General features: G+C 42.9%; 1 protein-coding gene across 11 annotated transcripts in view; it reads right to left on the reverse strand.

The window, feature by feature from the left end:
- Positions 1-10,928: 10,928 nt before the first annotated feature.
- SOX5 (SRY-box transcription factor 5) overlaps positions 10,929-24,233 on the reverse strand; it is a 283,017-nt gene continuing 269,712 nt past the window's right edge. For all 11 annotated transcript variants that reach the window (XM_085049155.1, XM_085049154.1, XM_085049153.1 and 8 more), the window contains 2 exons: positions 19,663-19,879; positions 10,929-16,447 (listed from right to left, as the gene is read on the reverse strand). In XM_085049155.1, coding sequence (XP_084905281.1) covers positions 16,144-16,447; positions 19,663-19,879 — 521 coding nt within the window. In that variant the 3' untranslated portion in view covers positions 10,929-16,143. The remainder of the gene's footprint in view (positions 16,448-19,662; positions 19,880-24,233) is intronic.

A 24,233-nucleotide genomic window follows, 5' to 3' on the forward strand; every position in this document is an offset into this window, starting at 1 on the left:
GAATAGCACATTTTCTAAAATGGCACCGTATATTAAATTATTACTGGGTATTCTAACTGGAAGCAGAATTTCTCTTTCTTGCTTTCCCCCTTTCCTTATTTCCTTTCCTTCTCTCTCCCTGCCTCTCAACTCCCCCCCAACCCAGTCTCTCTGTCTGTCTGTCTGTCTGTCTGGTAGTTCAGCTAAAGCAAGTTTTCTTCTCTCGTGGGGTGATGGTTCAGTTCAGTGAGGTTTCCTGGCCTGGTGGAACACAGAATTTGGGCACCTCGGTTTGAAAGCAGCTTGGAAGAAACTTTAAAACCACTGAGGTCCCTGATGGTTTGGTGCCTCCCTGGGACCAGCAAGAGCTCCAGCTGTGGAAGAAGGAGGTGACCAGCCCTGAATTCCTCTCCTGTGTGGGCTCCTGGCTCTCTCCTGAGCCAGGAAGCAAATGAGCAAAATTGGCATCAGTGGTTCCTCTTCGCTTCTCAGGCACCACCAGCATTTAGCCACAGAATAATGTCTTTTCATGCACAAAATAAGAATAGAATATATGGAATATAAATTCCATTCCATGGAAATGAAGATAACAAGAATCGTCTCGTCAAGAAGGTCTGGATCTGAAAGATTTGGTTGTGAATCTTCTCTCTCAGAGGGACCTGTGCCTCCCTGGGGTGCAAGGGGCAGCAAGGACACAGTGTGGGTTTGGGCAGCACCTTGCATGGCTGCTTGGGGTACCCAGGCTTGTGAAAATACTTATTTACTGCAGAGGGAAGTGGCATTACAGCAGCCATGAGCACAGCTTCAGTATCAAAGCCACATTTCTGCTGGGAGAGGCACACAAGTTCCTGGGACCTGCCAGCCACCCTGCTCCTGAGGCTGGCACTGCTGTCCTCCCGGGATTTTACCCTGACCTACCAAAAAATTATGTTTCCTGATGGTCCTTGGGTAGAAACTCCACCCTGGGTGCCAGCTCCTCACCTCAGTTCTGATTTCAGTGCTTCACTTTTTGCTCCTGGTGAGACACCACTGAATGCTGCTGTACACCACTGGCTTACCTTGCTGTGCTCCCTATACAAAATCCACAGGTTATGCTTTGCAGCAGCTCACTTTTGCACTTTGTTCCTACCCAGGTAATACCTCTTTTTGGTTTTTTTCCCCTCATTTCCTTCTTCTGTGATATAATGTAAAATTGTAGCACACTGCAATGTTATTAGAGATTAAATCCCTAATTACGAATTTCCTTGCTTTTGTAAGTTTGCTTCAGATCCTTAACATTTTTAATGTAATTTTTTATGCGAATTTCCATGCTATTTTAATTCATTAGTCATGGGCTATCATTTTTCGATGTAATTACTGTAATTTCATCAAGTGACATAATTACAGTAAATACTTTGAGTAATTACTATTCATATGGAAAAAGATATCTGGAGGCGTAATAATGTCATATAATAAAATATTTATGATGTGTAAAGAAAAATTATGATGACATATTTGCATCACGTAATGGTGTGACAACATTCCATGTTTACCTTGGGTGAGGATAATGACACAAAAATAAGATTCAGTGATGTCATCTGTTGGTAACAATTACAAAGAATTGTGCAGCATCCAGGTACAGCGAATTCAATATCTCTCACCTTTTGAAGATAAATAATGTTCTCCCACCCCAAGAAATGCCACTAAAAGCTGGTGGGGTTGATCTGCTGTCAGTTGAGGAGGGCAAAGAAGGATTTATGTGCCAGACCTCTGCCTCCCATACTGCAGAGCGTGGTCATGGTGGGTGTAGGAAGCAAAGGTTTTCAGCAGGTGGAAGAATACAGAAAGAGGTGTCTGAATTCTTTACCTACCTGAGCTACTCTTGACAGAAGAGGAAAGACTTGTTACTGGTTGTACAGTCTCCATTTTCTGAATCTGGGGCTTACCCTGCCTGCTGGAGAGGCTTGGTGCTTGGGGCAGCAGCTGGGGACCAAAGGCTCCAGGCTGGGACACCCAGGCTGCTCTCACCAGCAGGCAGCTTTGGGGCTCAGCCACTTGTGTGCCTAAAATCAGCCAAATTTACTTAAATTCACGATGCATTCACCAGCAAAACAATGCTTATCCTACCCTCTGACCTCCCAGAGATCTGAAGAGAGCAAAGAGTTGAGAAGAATGCAAATACACAGCCACATGTGCCAAAGGGAGGCAAGATGTTTTCCAAAAGGAGGTAATACATTTTCCTCAGTGGGTCACAGCAGGAGCCATGAGACAAGGCTGGAGCAGTGAGCTACAAGGAAATGAAGGAAATTATGGCTTCAGTTTCATGGGGAAGTTGGTACATCTGTGTGTCTGTGCTAAGCCAGGGCCCCAGGAAGGAAAAAAGGCAAATAATATGGACACTAAAGCACAGTGCATGTGCATGAGGAGAAACACAGCTTGCACAGGTAGTCCAATTTCTGAAGCTTTGCTTCTGTCACTGTGCCACCATCCTCTCAGCAGCCTCTTTAGGGGCACAACACACATCTGACCTGCTCACAGCACAGGGATATTTTATTTTCCAGTGTCTTGTTGTGTGTGTGCTGCACCTTCTGTGTGTTCTCCCCTGACCTTTCCCTCCCATTGTGCCATGGCTGCAGGAGAGGTGATTCCTGCCACACCAGAGCCATGACACATCAGCCACCTGCACCTCTGCCCAGGGTCTCTGAGCAGCCCACACTAGGTGGGCATTGCAATTCCCAATGCTCAAATTCAGTGTTCCATTCAAACATCAGTTCCCAACACTGGATGCTGAGGATTGTGAAAGCATCACAGTGGCTGAAGGCACACTAATAAAAGAGCCATTTACTGGTTTCTAGTAAACTGCAGCAGCATTCATTTTCCTCTGTGGGTTACACATGGCTTTGCCTGGTCTGCTGGGAAAGGGGTGCTTTAGTGGGGCCTTGCTGAAAAGCAGTATCTTTTCCTCTAGATCTGGAAGAAACACCATCAAATTGATGTTATTTTCCGTGCATCCGTGATTTCTAATAAAGTCATCCAGGAGGGAAAGAAAAAGGAAAAGGACTGGGTTAGGGAGCAGAGTAACTCTTCAGGGAAATCTGGTGAAAATAACACCAATGCTGTGCTGTAGATATTTGGGATTTGCCACGTGTTAGCATCAGGTGTCAGCAATGTCACTTGTGCTCAGAGCAGGGAAGCAGAAGCATGCTAAGGTCAAAAGCAGAAACAGCCCACTTTTTTGTTAAAACAAAGAGGTCTGAGAATCAGATTGGATTTTAGATAAATGTTGTCTTTCTCTGGCTTTACCTTGATGAGTTTCAATGCCATCATAAAGACACAGAGCAAGCACCTTAAATTAAGCATATGCATGTCATACATGCAATGCACATGTTATCACAAATACCTGTCATTTCTGTTTGCACACATTAACAAAAGCAGGCCTTTGATATTTCTGTGGAATGAACCACTGCTTGGTTTAAAAACTTGCAGAGGTTTTGAAAGGTGTCAGAAAACCTCAGTGCACCGTAGACAGTGCTCGATTGCTTGCCAAAGCCCCAGGCTAAGTTGGGCTTGTAAATCTTAAAACAGATCCTTGGAACTTGCAGACAAATCCAAAGACCAAAAACAAAACTAAAAAAAAAACCCAAAAAACTAAAAAAAAAAAAAAAAAAAAAAGAAAGAGAAAAAATTAGAAATCAGATGCTCAAGAGAGAATATTCTTGCCAGTAACATGACAGAGTCAAGTTAATTCGAAGTGATTCAAACAAGAGAGATGATTTTTTTTTTTTTTTTTTTTTTTTAGGATATTGCTGGCCAGTTCTGCATCCTGAATCTGATTGACATATGATACTACTAGGCTGAATGAAGACATTTTGCACATGTTTTTGCTTTAAAGAGCAATTGCTAGGGGTAACACTGGTTACTTACAACGTGGAGACATGCCAAACTACTCTGAATGAGAGTGCATTGCTGGCTATCTCATGCTTCAAGGTTTGTAGGGCTGGGCGGATAATTAAGCATTCCTGACATGACCGTGGGATCACATAAACTCAGAGGGCTGGAGAAATAAATGGGAAGCTCAGGTTCCTACCAGGTGTGCCATTCAGTTCTGCAAATGGGCATTTCCACGACAAGAACATAAATGAGCTCCTCAGTGGATTTTATGGCAATATCTTGCACTTTTATAATAATTTCACGGCAAAAAATAGTGTTTTGACATAATTTTTTTGGCAGGGATTTCTGGACTTCTTTTTTTCTAATACCCATCTCTTTTCACTGCTGCCTTTAAACATTTTCCACAGAGTTCTATTATTTTTTAAAAATCTATACGTTTCAGAATATGCTTTCCCCATTTGGAGGTTTTGGAGAGATTTTTCTGAATGGGATCTCTTCTGTCCCACAACGTGTTGATGCAATATTGAGAGCGACAGCAAATTAGTTCATTAATTCTTAATGGCAGAATCTGAGCCTGTAGAGACAAGCTTGTGTGGGAAAGTCCTTAAATCTCTGTCAGCATTTAAGCTTTTTTTCTTTGTTTGTTTGGTTTTCAGCCACCATGGTTGATCCTCCTGTTAGAGCCCATTCACACTTTGGAGTAGCTTCAGTTTTTCCTCAGCTTGTACACTTTACATCAGATAGTTCAGCAACAAAATACTTCCCATGTTCTCTATAAAAAAACCCAAAAAACAAAGCAAAAAAACCCCCAAGCAAACCATAAATCAAACCCAAGACAGTTCCATTTGAACTTTCAGCCTATCAGTGCATGTTGGAAGTTTCCACCAGTTGGGAAAGAAGAATCTGAGTTTCTGAACCAGCCCTATTTTCCTGAGGTTGGCATTTAGACAGGGAGAGAGTGGCAGAAAACTACACAAAATAAACCAGCTGGTTTGAAATTCACCTGGCAAACCTGCTGGTACCTGAGACTGGTTCATATAAGTTTTCCCATGTTCAGGATGAAAGTTGTCTAGCCTTTTCCAGCCACTGATTTTACCATAAATCAGACAGCTCAAGCTCTCTCAGAGTCATCAATACATATTTTCAGCCATGTGGTTTAGCTCCCCATCACTGTGTTTGATCACTCTCTGCTCTCGTGCATGTCAGTGCTTCCTTTTAAGAGCTTTTTGTGGTGTTTTCTGTCATGCAGGGCAGACTGAGAAATCCCCCCGTGCTGCTGAGCCCAGGGCAGTGCCCAGCCTCTCCCAGGGATTCTTCTGACATGGCAGAGCATCCCTGGATGTGCAGAGACAGTGACAGCACTCGGGATGTGACATGGAGATGCTGAACGTCTCAGCAGGGAGAAACAGCAGGGGGAAATGTGGGAGAAGGGAGAGAAAACAGGGAGAAGAGGAATGGAGGTACCCCTGCACAACCCCACTGATGGTGAGCTCTGCCCACAGTGTGGACATTGCCAAGAGGCTTGGGAGTATTTCCACATCCCAACAGAACCCACCAGGCCATCAGCACTCCTTTCTAGTCTTTTCCAAGCTGTGGTTTGTTAGCTAGCAACTAAAACTTAAAGTAAGAAAGTCTAAATGTCTATAACTGAAACAAGGCAGAGCTCTGTTTCAACAAACTTAAAAGTGGCATTGCGGGGTTTTTTCGCATTGTGTTTTGTGAAGGCATTTGCTTCCAGATTGTGTTAACAAAAATATGTTGTTTGACAGATATCATCTCAGCAGACAGGTTGCCTAATCTGTTTTATTGACAAATTGACTTATTATTTGATCAACTTGAATATAGTCTTCAAGATATACTTCTATTATAAAAAAGTACATGGAACCGAGAATAATGTGTTTAGTCCATCATCTGCTTTCAGCTGTCATTTAAACACTGGTGTGTCTGTAAGAAAAGAAAAAAGTTATCCAGTTGTTTTGATCATGCTGTCAGAATTGTCTTTATTGTCTGGGGGGGAATTGCCCATGTAATTTCTTCTTCCTTGATACGATAATATATTGACCTCCCTCATTCAGTCAGAAGAAAGCAGGTTACGATGGCTCTACCCACCACCTACATCAAGTTTCAGATTCTATCAGAAGAGAAACAAAGCATCTCTGGGAGCCAGAATCACTTATACTTCACTTCCTCTGCCTTCTCTTTCAATGGGACCTGGAAACAAAGTGAAGTTAAAAGGTTTCCCTTACTGAAGTCAGAAATGCTCAAAAAAAAAAAAAAGATTTTAGGCTTTTGTATAGCTGTTTTTTCCATTAAGGGGGGTGAGGGTGGGCTGTTGGTTATATTTGCTTTTAAGTCAGTAAGTTCCACTTGAAAAGTTTCAAAAGTATAAAGAACATAAGTAAGATCTGCATGAATTCAGTGAACAAGGTAAATGTGACAGCTTTAAGAGTGTTCCCCAGCAGATTGTTTTGGGAACCATTTTTGTATCCTCACCTTTGCTGCCTGGTTTTGATGGGAGAAATCCTCTCATCCCTGTCCTGTGGGGCTGTGATGCACCCTGAGTTATGGTGCTGCCACAGGCAGCCAGTGAATGAGAAAATCAGACAAGGTTTAAATCTGGATCCACAGAAACAACCCGCTACTTTTAGCTACTTTTACCTGCTCTTAAAACTTCACATCAGAAATAAATTAATACTTGGGAGCAAAAAAAAAATCCCTGCATTTAGTCCATTTCCGGGTGTCCACGCCAATTTATCTGCTTGCAATTATACTCACAGTAGATGGATCAGTTCTACTGGGGTAACAGGAAAAGACCCCAATTTTGTGATAAAAAAGTCCCTCTAGATTCCGGATAATTACCAATATTGAAAATCTTAGTCCTTTTTAAACAAATGGAATAGACATTTCTTTGGGAAAGTAAATGCACAAACTGAATGTAGAAAACCCAAAGTAGTTAATACAAGGGAAAATTATTTCCCTCTTCTGGTTTAACTCAGTGGGGAAATATATCTTTGGAGGGAAGCTGAACAGGCTTTTGATGAACAAAGTCTGGATTTTGATAAAAAGAAGCCCCCAAAAAAGCCCCAAATCCGAACAGCTCTGTTAAAAATATGGGAGCTCTAGGAGTGACAACAAAATCAGACTCTGAGATGTATCACCCCTGGCTTCAGTTTAGCAAAGCCCAGATCTGGCTAATGGAACCCTGGCCACAGAGAAAAAAGCAAACCCAAACCACCCACAATTTGCTCATCTTTGGGGTTTTTTTCTTCCTATTTTTTTTAAACTGCAGACATTTAATGCCATGCTTGTCTGAGAGCTTTTTCCTGTAGCTAATAATACTTTGCACTGTAGTGCCTTTAATCCAAAGATCTCAAAGTGCTTTGCAGGCATTAATGAATTAAGCCTCATAACACCCCTTTGAAGTAGGCATTATTATAGCAGTCTTAGAGATGGGCTGAGCAATTTTCCTGAAGTTGTAGAGCAAGTCCCTGACAGAGTCAGGAATAGCTGCCGAAGTCCTGTGCCTCAGCCGCTTCTGTAACCACCATGCCATTCTCCCAGATTAAGTCTCTTAAATCATTTTAATTTTAAATAATTACTTTGATTTACTTACTGTATTTAAGTCATATCCCTGTTAAATACAAGGGGAGGCATTGATTTATCCTTGGTGGGTTAGGCATTCAGTGCCTGTGAAAGTTGTGCTGATAAGGAGAAGTTAAACTGACACAAATCCCTGTGTGGGGATGCTGTTGCAGGGGGAGAGGAGGGGCTCTGCAGGGCTTAGCCTGAGCCCCAAATTCAGGCTCACACACTCTGTGCAGCTCCATCAGCGCTGCTGACACCCAGCCCAGGCCCTGCTGCACCAGGGCAGCTGCCTCGAATTGCCAGGAGCATTTTCCAGGGGTGATAATTTGCACTAAAAATTGTCATTTGTCATTCTTATGGCTGTGACCGTGCCTGTGCCAGCAGTTTGCATTATTTGGGATACACCAGCCCTCCTTCCTCCTTCCTGACTAACTATGATAACTATGACTAAACACACAGCTGAAACTTTAACCAAATCGAGCCTATCTCAAAAAGCCATTCAAACTGCAGCTTGAACTGCCAGGCAGGGCTGGCGGAGTTTTAACTGAACCTTAATTTTGTGCTTTTAATTAGGTTTTTAATTATGTATGTACCATTCTGCTGTCATTAAGGCCCAGCTCTACTGAAAGTCTCCCTGCTTGAAGTATTTTAGGTTTTTGTGGAAAGGTGCATTTTGGTGTGACTTTAACCTCTTCCTGAAGGCTTGGCCTCTGCAAGGAAGGGGTGAAGGGCATGCCTGATTTTAGTCAAAGTAGCATTCCATGCTGCCTCTGGCAGCAAGTTTAGAAGCATCCTAAAAGGCAAATTGGTGTAAACCTGCAAATAACCAGCTCCATAATCAACAAATTATTAATCTCATGCCAAGCAGTTTGCTGTGATGAGGTTAGTGGGTGGGAATCCCCTGCCACATCCTCTCCAGCCATGCAGAGCTGGGTGGTGGTGACAGCTGGGTTTGTTGGACACCCAGAGCTCTAGGCAGAATCTGTGATGCAGGACAGCTCCATCTGAGCACTTGGTCCTCTCCCTGATGCCTTGGCCCCAACCACCTGCTGCTTTGCCAGTGGGAAAAAACAACCCAAACCCGATAAATTCCAAAGCACGAGGCACTGGCTGATCTCTGAGGTGTTGGATACAGGCAGCCATCTCCCAGTGAGTGGATTTCCCAGTGGCCTGGCCAGATGTGGTGTGGATTGAGGGTGGGAGGTGCCAGTGTGTGTGGGGAGTGGGAACCTGTGACCCACCTGAGCAATGCCATGAGGCTGTGACCGCAGGGATGAACCAACCCTTGCATGACTGCAGCTTGGACAGCACCAGCTCCATGTGATACCTGGGAATCTGCAGGATTTCCTCTGCATTAGCTTAGATCAAATTTCCTCTCCCGGAGAAAAACCCTCTGAGAGCTCCCTCAGTGCCTCAAATCCATTCTGGAGCAGGGAGGGCAGGCTGGCACCCTGTGCCCTGCACAGCTGGTCCAGCAGGGATGTGCTGCAGCTGGGGCACAGCTGGTGCTCACAGGGCTGCTGACACCACCAGCCTGCCCCAGTGAGGCCAAGGATGCTGCAGTGCTTTTTTCTTTTTCCCATCCTTGTTGTTATCTTCCAAGAACCTCTGATTTCAGTGCCTGAGCCCTGCTGTAACACCAACAGACACGAGCGGAGCATCCCAGGGACTGAAATTAGCTACTCCAACTCTCTCTCTGGTCCCAGTCACCAGATTACTTAGCCAAATATGTTCACAGGATTTTCTGTACCTTTGCAGCATGTGCTTTCCACTGGCTGGCCCGACAGACGCTGCCTGCTCTTCTCCCACATTGCTTTCCTAGAGTATTGCTGAATATTTATTAAGTGAGAGCTTATTGACTCTCAGCTCCCGTGCACCCTTTTCTCACTGATGCCAAAGTCACAGCACTGAGCTTCCTCGTGAGGCACATACGCTTTCCATAACCTTTCATGGCTTCTGCGGGGGGTCTTTTCACTTTCCTACACACACAGAGCTCTGTATGTTACTTTCTTGGTAGGAATGCGCTAATTGTCACACGTCTTTCTTTTTTAAATAGCTTAATGTCATAATTATCCTCATTTTCTTCCTTCCTGCTACAGGCAATTGCTGGAATGTTTTAGCATTTTTTGAAAAAAAAAAAACAACCAACAACAAACCAACCCCCCAAAAAAACCCCCAAAAAACCACAACCAAAAACCCCTCACAACTTTTCTAGGGAAAGAATTGTTACCACATCACTTAAGGACTCTAGAAACTTTTTTTACTTGAGCTGCATACTTAAGGTTTAACTAGTTGTCATTACTGGGTTTGCAAAGCCCGGCCTTATAAATTACAGTTTAGATATTTCTTCAGCTTAGGTTTTCTCAGGTTCTCCTTGATATTTTTCCACCACAGATTTGGGGAACATTGTTGCTTCCATCAGGTACCAGCCCCACCAGACAGGGGGAAAAAGAAATAAATTTTAAGTCACTCCATCTCTGTGTAGGGTGGTGAGAAGAACTCACCTGTTCAGTCATTCCCGGGTCCAGGTGGACCTGGATCTGTGCCATGCCAGCACCAGAAAGGTGCTCCCTTCATCAGTATTGGAAAAAGGGATTTTATGGGGTGAAACGACTCTGACTTTTATTGGCCTGAGCTACCATTTGGCTCTTCTCAGGCCCATTTCCACTTCCCCTGGACAGGTGCTCTGTCAGTGTTCTCAGCTGTCCCAGGAAGCTGCTGGAGCAGAGTAGGTTTCCCTGTGGGATGTTTCAGGTGCCGCCCCACTGACAGGGCAAGCACAGGGAGTGACCTGGCAAGCCCAAGAAGTGGGGACAGGTTCCTAGGATCTCCACCAGCTACCTCCTGCTTTCCCAAATATTGCCTTTTCCCTTTAGGAAATCTGGAACCGTGGAGTGGCATCTGTCAAGCCGTAGGCACTCGAGAGTAAGCACCCATCAGAATAACTTACTGTCAAAAACAGGTACAAATTCATTTCATCCCACTTTGTGCCATATGCTGCTGTCAAAACTTCATGAACTGTTTAGGCAGCATGTTGGGACATTTTGACTAACTATGAGCAGAGCTATTTTTTTCAGAGCTTTATGTCATCGGCGTTTCTAATTGGGTATTTCCCAGAGCATGCTTTGGTCTCCGAGCAGACAAGGCTGTGGAGAGGGAATGCAGCTTGGGAAGTGGGCATGGGCCAAACCTCTGGATTCAGCCATCCATTCCCTTTTATGGATTCTATAATGTCCTGACAATGGACTGGGAATCGCGCTGCACCACGTTGTTCAGGGACCAACTCCTCCTTCTGTTTTAATGCTAATATTTGAAAGATGGGTTAATTCTTTTTTTCCCCCTGTGATTTGATGAAAACCTTGAATCTTGGAGCAGACTGGTAAGCTGAATCTAAATCTCATTTTCTGCTGCTTGAGCCCAGCTGTTTTGTTCTCCTGACAGGAAAATTCGCTAGCACACCCTTTGCTGTAATAAGTGGGAAACAGACCACAGGATAGGTAAAGAACACATTTGCTGTTTTATTGGTGCCTTGCAGGGCAATAATACTGAAAAAGGGGAATGCAAAAAGAAACAAAAAACCAAAAACCAAAACCAAAAACCCAGGATGGTGGCAACCCACATTGTATTTTTTTTAAAGAGTACATCAACTCCTGTTTTTTTTCATTTATTGTGGCATGAATGATAACATAAAACCAAAACATGAAAATATACAACTTATATTACACTATGTGTTATGAACAAAATATAAATCTATAACTCTATGTTATATTTACATAATTATTTCTTTTATTAAATTTCAAGTGAGATGGTAGGTTGCACATACTTTGTTTTAAGCTCCAGGCATTTGATTGTCTCTATTTCTTTTCTATTTTCATTTCACTTGTAAAATCCAAAACGTTAGAAGGAGTAAGAGCTTTAGAGCCAATGGAGCTATATAAATACTGTTTCAGCAAACCAGTGACAAAAAACACTGGGGAGTAGAGAAATCAGTCAGTAGAAAAAACGAACTTGACATGTTCTTCAATCTGGGAAACTGACAAGTTAAGATAAAGTCGAAAAAATGTAAATATAAACCAAGCTAAACAGCCAGCCCATGCCCTGTGAATTGAGGATACACTTGAATCCACATCTAGTGAATTACACAGTTATTTGCGAAATGGAAGGGACGGTTCTACCGAGAAGTGGGCAGACAAAAAAACTTCCTATCCCATACATCATGCCCTGAAACGTCCGAGATACCACACAGTTGCCGTTCTTTACAGCAGATGAATTCTTGCTACGGAAGATCTACGTTTCCACGGAGTATAATTAATTTTGATGTTACGAACGTGATGTCAGAGGCTTCTTCGGGGACAATAACAGCTCATCTCTTTGGATTAAAAAGAAAAAAGCTCTGAAAATGTGCTGTAAAAAGGTTAAAGACAATTTACTTTCTAAAAAATGATTTAATTAAAGACAGTCTACTGCAGTAACCAAATCTTTGAAATAATGTCTTCGAAGAAAGAATTTCTTCCATATGCATTCGTAATAAGAGGATTTGGTTACAAAACTAATTAAATGCTATAATAATAGCTAGTGTTCTTTTCTGGGGGCCTGATTAATATAGCGGAACGGTTAAATAAAGATGTTAAATGCACTTAAAAATCCTATTTTACTAATATAAGGCATGAATAAATTGAAAAAAGGATATACTCTGTGTTATTTAATTGAGCTTAGAAGCAAGTGCCTCAGTTTTTTTCCTTTCTTTTCCCCTTTTCCCCACTGCTAGAGGTGTTCTTTCTCAAGCTCACAGGATGCACAGGGGCTCCCCTAATTTAGGAGGAGGTGGCCTGCACAGCCCACCCCAGGCAGCTCCCCAGGAGCATCCTGGCTCGCCAGGTTCCCTGGGAAGAGAGGAATAGAGCCCACCTCGGCATTAGGGCCTCAATGAGCTTTTAGGTTAATGCAATCCTAATCTCTTCTAACCTGGTTTTTCTATGTGCTCCGGGGCACAGAACCCAGGAAAAAAAAAAAAAGAAGCAAGACAAGAAGGTATTTTCATAAATGCATGTTTTGCTTTGTTGTTTTTTTCTTTAGGGTTTTTCCCCCCCAGGACATTCAAGAGGGACTAACGGTGCCTGATTTTCAGATCTGGTCTTCTACTCCTGAAGGATATATGGGTGCTCATCCTTGGGCCCAAGAAAACATTAGCACAGGCGTTAAGTATTTTGCTGGTTTGGAACCCCAGAGCGTTTTTTTTTTTTTTAATTTACGTTTTCATCTTTTGGCCTTTTTTTATTTTTCTTTTTACCATTTGTGCATCAGTTTCAACATCCCAAATGCAGAGGAGGTGGACAGTCTGCTCAAGCCATTCCCAAAGCCCCAGGAAGGCTGGGCTGGGCTGGGGCGCAGTCTCTCTGACGGGAATGTGCAGGGAACAAACTCAGCCTGGCGGTGGGAAAAACACGGAAGGCTTGGAGAAGGACTCCATCCCACCACGGACACCAGGCTGCCTCGAGGAGTGGCTCCCGCAGGATTCAGGGATGAAACTTGGTCCCACTCAAGTCCAAGGGCCTCCTTCCCACTGCCCTTTCCCAGCCCACGCCTCCAAGACTTGCTCCAATCCCGCCTGCCGCAGCGGCACCTACCTGGAGCTAAAACAAAGTATTCCGGTAGCCCAAAGTGACACAATTAAACCACAGAGTCTCTAGAACGTGGTGGAAATCAAGCATCCAGCAAATGTGAGGTGAACCCACAAGAATCAGAAGTAATTTGTTCACAAAGACAGGGAACAAATTTAAAAGTTAGAAAAAAAAAATAAAAAGGAGCAAATATCTGTTTTCACATTGTACATAATAATGATATAAAAACAATTGTCTATTTTTTTCCTTCTTATCCAAACAGAGTGCTTCAAAAAAATTGGCTCTAGATGACTGGTGTAATTAAATAACTAAAATGAGTGATGAGAGAGCAGAAGTTAATTAAGATTGAAAACAACACTCCCATTAATTCACTCCATCATAATAAACATCAGAAGTTGACACGGCTGGGGCCAAAATTAAAATAAAAGAAAGAGAAATGGCGTGAGCTGAAGAAGAAGCGATTTGTTTTCATATGTATATATATATATATTTATATATATATAAAAAGGTAAGGTGGGGAGGGGTATCCATTTTAAATAGCCTAACAGCTTCATTTGCTGCACTGCCAAATTAGAACAGAATAAAATAAAGTTAAAAAAGGAGGGGTGTAAAATAAATTATACATAATTTACTAATCTGGGAACAGCTGACCATTATTATTATTATAATTACCATTACAACACTAGCAAGAAGAGGCAGTTCAACTGAAAAAAACAAAAAAAAAACCCAACCCAACACAGTCATAAAATACAAACAAAAAAGAACCCTCTCTGATATGGAGGATATGATCAGCTACTCCAAGCATAATTTCAGAGCAAATCTTCTGAGAGAGAGAAAATAGAAAGGAATTTTTCAAAGCAGAGGTGGAAATCAAAACAGGGAAAACAGGAGAAACATAAAAGAGATGTTGCAGGGTAAAACTATCACATGTCCAAACTGCTCGTTGGAGTTATTGTCCTATGTCTTCAATGGCATTTGCTTGTTTGCTTTGCACGAGGTCTGCACAGGTCAAGTTACACTTCAAGTGGGATTTCGAGAGGCAAAGAAAGGCATTCCCCCCTTCCCAGTCTCTCCTCCTGCACCTGGGTGATTGCACCAAGGGCTAGATTTGCCGGATTAAGGGACTGTTTGCAAACTCAGTGTTGCCGAAAGGTGGTGACCAGGGTTCTGCTGAGCACTCGGGCTGGGATCTCTCTGCCACTAAGATGCACGTGGCTAATTTTACAAGTTAGAGGTGGAAACAGCAGCAGTGAATCTCCCTCTAGGAGCAGGAATTTACCAGGTAGCAACATAAAGTTGGCATCCTCAGTTAAAAAAAAAAACAATTCAGAGGAAGGCTTTTTCTCAGCACGATCCCCAGACCTTCCATTCCAGGGCACAGAGCAGCTCCCAGAGAGCTTCCTCACCTGGTTGTGGTTGCCCAAGGAAGACAAAACTTCCCAAGCAATGTGTCTAAGTGCTCTAGAACAACACTGAAAATATTTCAGCACAGGAGAAAAATTTTTCAGTTGTGAGAGGCAGCAGCGAGGGAAACCCGGCACTGCAACAGTTCAGGTTCTTACATCCCCACTTCGAATACAGAAATCTCTTCAGAGCTATTAGCCTTCCTTCCTCCTCAAACATTCCACTGATACAAGAAGGATTTCTGCCAGGGCACAGGAGAAAAAAGACTCACTTAAAAAAGAAAAACCAACCTGTCTTTTGAATCAGCAATCAGTACTCAACCACCCTGAAGGTATGGGTTCATCAGAACTGGATGTAGTTGGTGGTAAGTTAATTATGCTCAGTGAGGAGGTAACATTTCCAGTTGCCGTGTCCTGTGCAGAACCAACCACATTTTGGACAAGCCTTTTATATGTTGTTTATGCTGCCACTTGAAGTGTAAACTAAAAGTAAAGGCTCCATACAGACCAAGTCATTTGGAAGGTGCAGGACTTCATTCTGGAACATGCTTTTTGCTCACAATTAGTCCAATATTATTCTTATTAGTACCATAAACACGCACACATGAAAATCCAAGACCATAAAATATTTTTTCTCTAAATTTTTTATGTCTCTCTCTCTCTCTCTCTCTCTTTTTTCACCTGAGAACGGCACCTACAGTTTCCTTTAAAAAGCAAAACCAAAACCAAAAATATATGTCTAATCTCACCAGCTGCTGGTATATCAGGTTCTTCAAGGGATTGTCTAAGATACAATACTGTCCTAACTTAAGACAGAGCAAGAAGCAAAAGAAAAGCCAAAGAAAAACAAAACAAGAAGAGACCAACCTAAAAAAAAAAAAGCAAATTGGACTAGTTCAGCGCTTTAGTACAAATTTGGCACTTGCTCAAAGACTCAGTATGGTGTGCAACTGATGAAGAGAAGTCCTCTCTTGAAAGGAAATAATTGCTTGTTGGGGTTAACAGAAAGAGACTCCCCACTTCCTTCCTTGCCAGCCACGCGCACAGGCACACGCACACACATTTCTGACCCAGATTTGACAGGGAGGAAGAGGAGGAGGAGGAGGCAGAGGAGGAGGATGAGGAGGAGGAGACAGAGGGGGTTAAAAGGAATTTTATCTTTTTTTTTTTTCCTGTCAGGTGCATTACCAAAAAAAAGAAAAAAAAAGAAAAAAAAAGAAAAAATTATTTCTCTTTAAACTGTAGCACAAAACAACAAAACACATTCACAAGCCACTTGTTGGCACTGTGTACCTGAGTGAGAATTTCTAGAACATTGTAGAACAAACAGCCATAAAGTTTATTTGAAAAAAAAATAATAATAATAAAAGGTCGACGGGTAAGACTTCAGTGCTTGGGTATAGCAGCTGAATTACTGGCATTATTTTACCCATAGCTTATATCATTCTGTTGTTGTTGTCGTTGTCTTTGTTTCCTTTCTTCTGAGCCTTTTTTCTTCTGACGCAGGCTGATGTCTATTAGTCAGCTGATGTCCCAACTAGTTAAGACTAACAGTTAAAGTAACAGTCAGTGTATGAGAAAGTTAATGTGCTTGGCCACTGGCAAGGATAAACCAGATGGGGCTTTATTTCTCTTTTCTCTTTTCTCCTTGAAGTCCTGCAGGTCACGAGCCACGGGGACCCCGATCAGTTGGCTTGGCCCGCAATGTGGTTTTCACTGTCACTGCCATAGTCCGCGTCGGGGTCGTCCTCCTCCTCGTCGTACTCGTCATAGATCTCTCCGTTGACGTCGTCGGGCTGCATCTCCTCCTTGATGTGTGGCTCCTCGCCCTTGATGCCGTAAGTGCTCTGGATGACGGGCATGCCGGGCTCAGGGCTGCTGGACACGCTGGAGTGCTCCGAGGGCAGGTGTGGGGAAGGCATTCCCGCCATGGCGATGGCTCCTGGGTACACCACGCCCGCCGTGGCGATGGGGATCTGTGCTTGTTGCCTGGCGGGAAGAGAAGAGGGAAAGGGTGTTGGAATGCTGCAAGGGACAAAAGGAGGGTTGATTCGACAGAGTGGATTCTTGGGCATGCAGAGGAATTCTTGTATCGATGCTCCGGACTCACCAAAGGATGCTCCACAAATGAACATCGAGCCCAAACCAGCTCCACTGACAGAAAAACCCAACCTCTGTGAACATCTCTAGCTTTAACCAAACTACACAGCTTCAGCTTGCCTGACTGTGAGGGAAACTTCTTTTCTGGATCAGCTGGGTACCAGACAAAAATAAACATCCTTGCCAACTGTGGTCCAACTTAAAACTCATCTATTTTGAAAAATCTTCCTTTTAAATAATCCACTCTGCTATCAGGATTAGATATAAAAGTCACAGTAGCTAGATATAAGTCGCCAACAGGAGACAGGCAGCAAGGTCTAGGGAGATGGCACAGGAATGGGGAGGTGTTGCAGGAGATGCCAGTGGATGAGGAGAAAGCAGAGACAATGCTTACTCCACACAGGGTCATTGCTAGGGAGAGAACAGGGTGCTTTCTGGAGCCAGCATGGGTTTATGGGATGGATCAGTAAGGGCCTCCCACTGGAAGGTGGTATTTTCCACTGGGAGCAGCCCTTGTGGAAAAGCAGATTCCATGAAGGAAGGTGGATAAAATAGGGAAAAGGCAGACTTGAAACAGAGGCAGGCATTATTTAAAAATAAATAAAAAGCAAGCAAGCAACATGAGCATTTAAGAAAATCCTCTACAAGATGCCTTTATACAGCATCTAAGCCTTGGAAACCTGTCTGCAGTAATGAAAGAAGAATTATTCCAGGCCACAGAAATTCCCTTTGCATCAAGAACACTAGCTGCGTTACACTCGCGTTTGTTTCCCTGAGAAGCTTCAGAGTCCCAACAAGCCTAGAGGTTTAAAATTCATGCTCCTTTTGTTTCCTTGCTGCATGAAGTAATTCCATTGCAGTAATACTCGTCAGTACATGCTGCACATTGTAATGTCATCAGCGGTGTGTCCATCTGCACTGAAAAGCCTTGCCACGGGAGACAGGGCAGAGTCTCTTGAGATGAACATTCTTAATTAGGAATGAAACCCTCCCCTGTTTCCCTGCCTGCCTGTGCCCTGGCTGCACAGTAAGCCTCACACACTACAGTGATCCTGAAAGACTTTCCTCTGCCAAACAGCTTTACACTTGTTTGGAATTGCTTGCTGCATTTTCAGATACTTCCTGCCTGCCATCCAAGCAGGGCTTCTCTCCACAGAGCCCTTATTTCCGTGTTTCTGAAACAACTCGAAGTTGTCTCAGCTGAAGATACAGCTCTTAAAGTAGGGAGCAGATCTAATTTGCATTTTGTTCTTAATTCAATAGGAAGGCTTTTGTTTTCTGGAGTCAGCATTTCTGCAACAAGATTCAGCACACTTAAATTGCTTTTAATATTTAACAATAGGAACACTTTGCACTTAAATGGTGCTTTTCAGAGTGCTTTTCAAATTTTAAATAATTTAAGAATAGTATTTTTCCACTTCTGTGGGATGTCCAGCCTAGAGGACCTTGCAGCAGCCCTCAGATAGTAATGTATTAGGGCTCTCAGCAGGCCATGGTTGCCACGCTATGAAGATGAGAACACCGAGACAGGGAAGCACTAAAAAATTCCCAGTCCTTCCCACTGTGATGCCTTTAGCATAGGCACAGCTCCTGTTAAACCAAGCACTCATTGTGGTGCCCAGGCAGGAGCTGGGCTGCTGTTTAGGAGTTTAACCCCAAATGACCCAAACTGGTGGATGCAACAGGTGGGGAACTGAAACCAGGAATGCAACTGCAGAGCTGTGCCTGGGGGCATCCCACACCGACCCCACTGCAGCCACCAGCAGCTTCCATGAAGATTTCAGCCCAGGTTCTGTGCTCTAGTGCCCCAGTGCAAATTACCTCCAGAAACGTCTTGATTTCAATGTCAGCCTTGTTTGGGAAGCTGAATTTCTGTATGCGGAATGTTGCAAGGTTAATTTTTTTTCCCCATGATGAGGCATGCATGTTAACCAGATAAGCAGTGTTTTGGGGGCTCTTTTGCCACCTATTCTTTTTCCAGGAGGCCCCCTCCTCTTTTTTTAATCTCTTGATGCTGAATGTTGGCCGACATCCCTGTGTTTGTTTCAGTGCTTACCACTGGGATCACTGGACCTGCCAGCACCACAGGGTTAAGCAGCTCAGATTTCTCTGCTGAGCGGCTTATTAGAACAATGCACACTGTAGCTGTTTAAAACACAGTCTGACGGCACTAAACAGCCGCTGGATAGATGTTCTCTCCTTTATTGCTACTTCTAGCCATTAACTAAAGAGATGTGCAACCCAGTTAATATCAAAAGGATTCCAAATTCAGATGAAACAGAACACAAATTCCATTATTTTGGAGGGTGGCTCTTTTTGCTGGTTTTGGTTTTTTTTAAGATCACTGTGCAGCTTTAAATTTTCTGGAGCGAATGCAGAAATGTTGTGAAATATTTGATTACTTCTGATTCTTTTTCATTCGCTGTAACCAAACCCAGGGAATCCCTGCAGAAGGAAAATATATGCTAGTTTTCCATGCAGATTTTACTCTAATCATATCAAACTGATCTATCAGCTGTTTATCAGAACTGATCTTCTTAAAATTTCTGCTCTGCACAAGTAATCTAACTTGCTGGAATGTAAGACACTCCCTGGTAGGACAAATGAGCATTGCAGTCAACATCACGCTGGGTATGACTGAACTGAGCCAAGTCCATACTCCAGCTCAGGTTCAGAGTGTTCAGCAGTCCTTTTGCAGACCACTTGCCACACATCATGCCACATGCAGACTCGTATTTTTGGCTTTTGGATCATGAGGCACTACCACAGATTCATTCAGATATTCTCTCTGAGGCCTCATCATGGTTATAAGGCTTTACTAGAAAACTTACATTTCATTGGAAAATTTCAATGCTTTTTTTTTTTCATGATCAGATTGGAAGTGAGACAGCTGGCTGAGGCTTTAAGATGAGCATAAAGCAGAGTCAACAAGAAGATTCCTAAAACTGCCTAACTGTTATAAAGTATAAGCCTCATTTTCTGTCAGCAACATTGAACGTTCTCACTGATGAACTGTAACATTTACCACACGGAATTAAGCACTCCCCCCGATATTTATTGTCTGTTTTAGATGGAATGAGCTGTAGTTGTGAAAGGTGCCATACCCAACATTGAAGTACTGCCTCATCTCCTGGCGCCTGTTGCGCATGATGGCCTTGTACTCGCCGATGCGGAGCTTTTTGCCATCCACAAGGCAGGTTCTCTTCGGCCTGGGCTTGTATTTGTAGTCTGGGTATTTCTCCAGGTGCTGTTTGCTGAGCCGGGCCTGCTCCTCGTAGTATGGCTGCTTCTCTAGGTTTGTCATAGCTTTCCAGCGAGATCCTGTCACCAAGAAAAAAAAAAAAAAAGAAAACAGATGTGATGCTGCTCATCCCCAAACACTGAAAGGCAGACAAACAAGTAGGTCACCCAGAACAAGACACCTAAGGCCATTTAGCTTTGGGCTGGGAATCTGTCAGAGCTTCTAGATAGGGTTCAGGTCGTGCTTGTATTTGACTCAAAATCCTCCTGGGTATGGCCAAGATGCAGAGAGAGAGGGAATTTTGGTCAATATTTTACTGAAATTTATCTACCTTACAATGCCTTTCAGGTGGGAAGGAAAACCATTATCCTGATAATGGGCAATCCCTGACTGTTTCAGGAAACAAGGAAGTGTGTTTTGGAGGGATGGGCACACAGAGTCTGCTCTGCTGTGTCCCCACATGTCCCCTTGGCCATGTGCCTGGTCACACCTCTTGCTCAGAGGAGGCTCCACTCCATGTGCTGCTGTCTGGCCCCTGTGATTCAAGGCTGGATCAAGGCATCAAGCCTGGATATGCACATGCCCACAGCTTAATCATTCCTGACATTCCTGGGAGTCTTTCTGGCTCCCAGGTTGGTGAGAAGCAGAGTAGGAGCTAACTGTAAATGTTTTGCAGCCAAGAAGTCTGCAAAGACCCCAAAGCAATGCCCCTAAAAGCTATAATCTATCCCATATGTGTCAGTGGGGTTTTGACTCCAACACTAAGTCCTGGGAAACACTGCCATTCCCACCTTACAGTATTTACTGTGTGTTGTGAAGGGAAAAGCACTGGGGTACTGGCACATCTCTCCCTGGAGCTGCACTATGGCCTCATTGCTGGCAGCCTTGTTTTCTGCCCATGTTAATGTGGATATTTGAGACAGGGACATAGCCCTATCAGACTTTACAACTATTTTCAAATACCTCCTGAAAGTTATAAACTAGTATTTTTTAAAGGACACAATATGGGAGCAGAACATAAAAGTTCTTCAATCCGTTGCCCTATTTTATTTTTCCATGAAACATAGAAGTGCTTCAGAGTAAGACACATTTCAAATAATAATAGTCCAAGATGTGAAACCTGTGGCCTAGAAGGAAAACTTTATTGGAAAATAGTCAGTTTTCCCAATGGAACAAAGTTTGAATAGTTTCTCATTTTAATGGGTTCATAATGTCATTTGACATACTTGACTTCCTCTTGTTCTTCACTTTTTATGGTTACTCACACTGTACTACTTAGCTCACGCTATTACTCAGGCTGGTCTTATCCCATTGTACCCCAAGACCTGCAGCAGAGAGCTATCCCTTTCCCAGGAAAGAAAACAGTTTCATTGCCTCTAGAAAGCCCCTTCAGATTATTGACACCATTTCCCCCATTGGTCTGTGAATCTTTATTCCACGCTGCAGTCTGGGGGCTCTGCAGAGAAGGGCTGGTACAGCCTAACCTCACACCCAGAGATAAGTGATGCATAAACCACCATGTCTTTGTCCTGGAGAGGAGCAATGGACATGCCTTTCTTAGCAAACACTGCTTTGGAGTCAAAACCATCATTTTCTATGATGTTTACACCATGCAGAGATCCCCCAGCTAGCTCTGGAACGGGAAACAGTTTAATGGCATTGTCATTAGCTCAGGCCCAGCACCAGAACTGCCTGGCTGGATGGCTTCAAGGATTTGGACTAGAATTTTGGAACTCCTGCACTTCACTTCCAACACCACAGAGAGGAAATGCCTGGGGACCTTTGGCAGGGCTCTGTGCTACACTGGGCAGCACCCCTGTGACCAGAATCCTGCTCAGCGGCCTTGTCTCCGGCAGAGAAATTATTCCAAGCTTTCTCTGGAAAAGAAAGTGGCTAGAAAAAGTGAAACCAACTTTCCACGTGTAATTCCCCCTGGATTTGGGGCTGACTGACACAGTGATAAACACACGGAGGCTGTCAAAACACTGCACACCAACTAATGCTGGAGAAGATGGAAATATAGATTGGGCCCACGTTGAATGACATTAAGAAATCAGGGTAAAGCAGATGAGCTCTGGAAGATGCCCAGATGTGGGTGTGATTTCAAATTCTGCCTTGTAGGCACTGACACTCTGGTGTTTCAACAAAGGAAATCCCAACAGTTAGCCTAAATCCAGAGTCATCTAATCACAGACCTGCTGAAGTCCCAACAGCTTAGGAAAAGAGCCCCAGCTGCTTTTCCTGATGCTGCATCAGTTTTTATTTATGAATAGAAAAGTTGAAAACCTCGGTCTTTAAACAAATCTTGACCTTTGCTCTATATGCTGTGAAGGGATCTGCAATGTAGGGACTCACACATATTTTGAGACAGACAGACAGATGGAGAGAAAGGTAGAAATTAAAGTCAGCTGTTGCAAAATTGCCACAAAAATGCTCTATTCCAGCACAGTTTCTCTTGTGCTATGCCAGTTCGCTTGCTGTAAACTTACAGCCAGATTTGGGCAGGCAGATTCCTACCCCCTCATGGGACAAGATCTATAAGTAGTGAGTGAATTTAGGCAAACAACACAAGTCTTCGCAGGATCAGGGCCACAAAAAGTGAAATTTTGATGCATAATATTTGTACATACATTTACACATACAATATTTATATGCAAATGTCATTTGTTATATTTTTTCTTCCTGAGCTGCAAACTCAAATACAACAAAAATCCTGGCAGTTTCACCTCTCTTTGTAGCAAAATTTTAATAGCTGCCTTCTGCAGTGATACCTTCTTTTACTATGACTTTACTCTTTTTTACAAAATATACTAAATATAATTTACAAGTATGTTTTGATGTATTATACATAATTAAACAAACAATGCTGACAAAATAAATTTTAAAAAAGGGCAGGTTTTCTGATGATAAATCCCTGTGCTTTACATTTCATCATTTTCATTTACTTTCTTGTTAATTTACATAATCCAATCAATTCTCTGAAAAGTCTTAACCTGAAATTTTGAAATTCTGAGGGATATGTAAGTCTGATCTTTGGATTTCCACCCTCAGGGTAAGCTATGAATGAGCATGATCAATCAACACATTAAAACTTTTAAACAGCACCTTATATTTGGACAAAATATGCTTGTAATAGCTTTATCTGCCATTGTTTTATGTGTCTATAAATACACAGAGGGATGCATGGGTACCTATGCACAGTGCCAAACCCAAGCCCAAAGAAGGTGTGATTGTAGAAACTTGAAAAACCTTTCTTTTTAAGGGAAGATTTACACTCTTGGGTGAGCTTTCTGCTCACCATCTGTGTTGGAAAGCTTTGAGTGGGTCAAGTATGCAAGGCTTTGCTCCTCGACTAGGAAAACAAGAGCCCCTGGATGAATGCATAATGACAAGCAGGATTCTTGCACAATTCCCCGTGATCCGATGGCTGAAGTATTTAGGAAAAAAAAAAGCAAATTCCAAGACTTTGCAGCACCGAGCACAGCTCCTGCCCTAAAACTGAGCTCGGGCAGTCAGAGCTGTGCCCACACAGCTGGGTGTGACTGTGAACACATCTGGGGAGGGCAAATATTTGAGTGCAGGGGAGAAAAGAGATGCCCTCAGCCATGCCCAGACACTTGTGCTCAGGCACACATGTGCATTTCAGAGCTCTGCTTACTGCTGATTTTAAGCCAAGTTTCTCTGAGAAGAATTTTCAGCTGTTTGCAATATTCTCTAACTTTCAGCCCATTAGACTGACATTTTTCAATCTGAGTACCTGAATCAGGCTGATTTTATGTTTAAAAATCACTCTCACATACAGAAACACTTGCATAAGGCATAGGTATGTGTAGACATTTCTATACACTCATTTATATATCCCAAGAGAATTTCTGAAGCTATTAACTAAAGTAATTTTTTCCTAAAATCATTAATGTAGATTCCTCGGTGAAATTAATTAAAATATTTACCAAAACATCTAAACAATGCATTATTAAATCGATGGGGTCCAGCAGTCCCATTTTAGCACTTTTTTAACAATTTACTAAAAAAGTCATTATCCACAAGTTTAAGTTGCAATGAACAGATGGATGACAAACGTATGCACAGATGAATTTAGTGACAAATCCGTGTATCTAATTTTTATGCTCAAAACATAATACTACAGTGTCAAACATAATCCCTAGAGAATTCTACTGCTGAGAAGGGCACCTCCTCTCATTTTACTATAAAAAAGACCCTCGACTGGGGAGAACTCCATCTAAGCTACTCTCTGTGACAACGAGCTCTGTGACCTCAATGTGCAGCAGTGCTGCCAGAAAAAGGGGAAGAAAAAATTGAGGCTTTCTAATAAGGAGACCCTAATACCTGGCTGAACTGCGAGCTTCTTGTTGCTCACTCTGTGCCAGTTAACAGACAGCTCCCTGCTGACTTCAAAAGATTGGCCTTTTGCAA

This window comes from Lichenostomus cassidix, chromosome 1Aa (genome assembly GCF_008360975.1).
Source record: "Lichenostomus cassidix isolate B80296 chromosome 1Aa, HeHo_3.0, whole genome shotgun sequence".
In the NCBI taxonomy this organism is placed as follows: Eukaryota; Metazoa; Chordata; class Aves; order Passeriformes; family Meliphagidae; genus Lichenostomus; species Lichenostomus cassidix.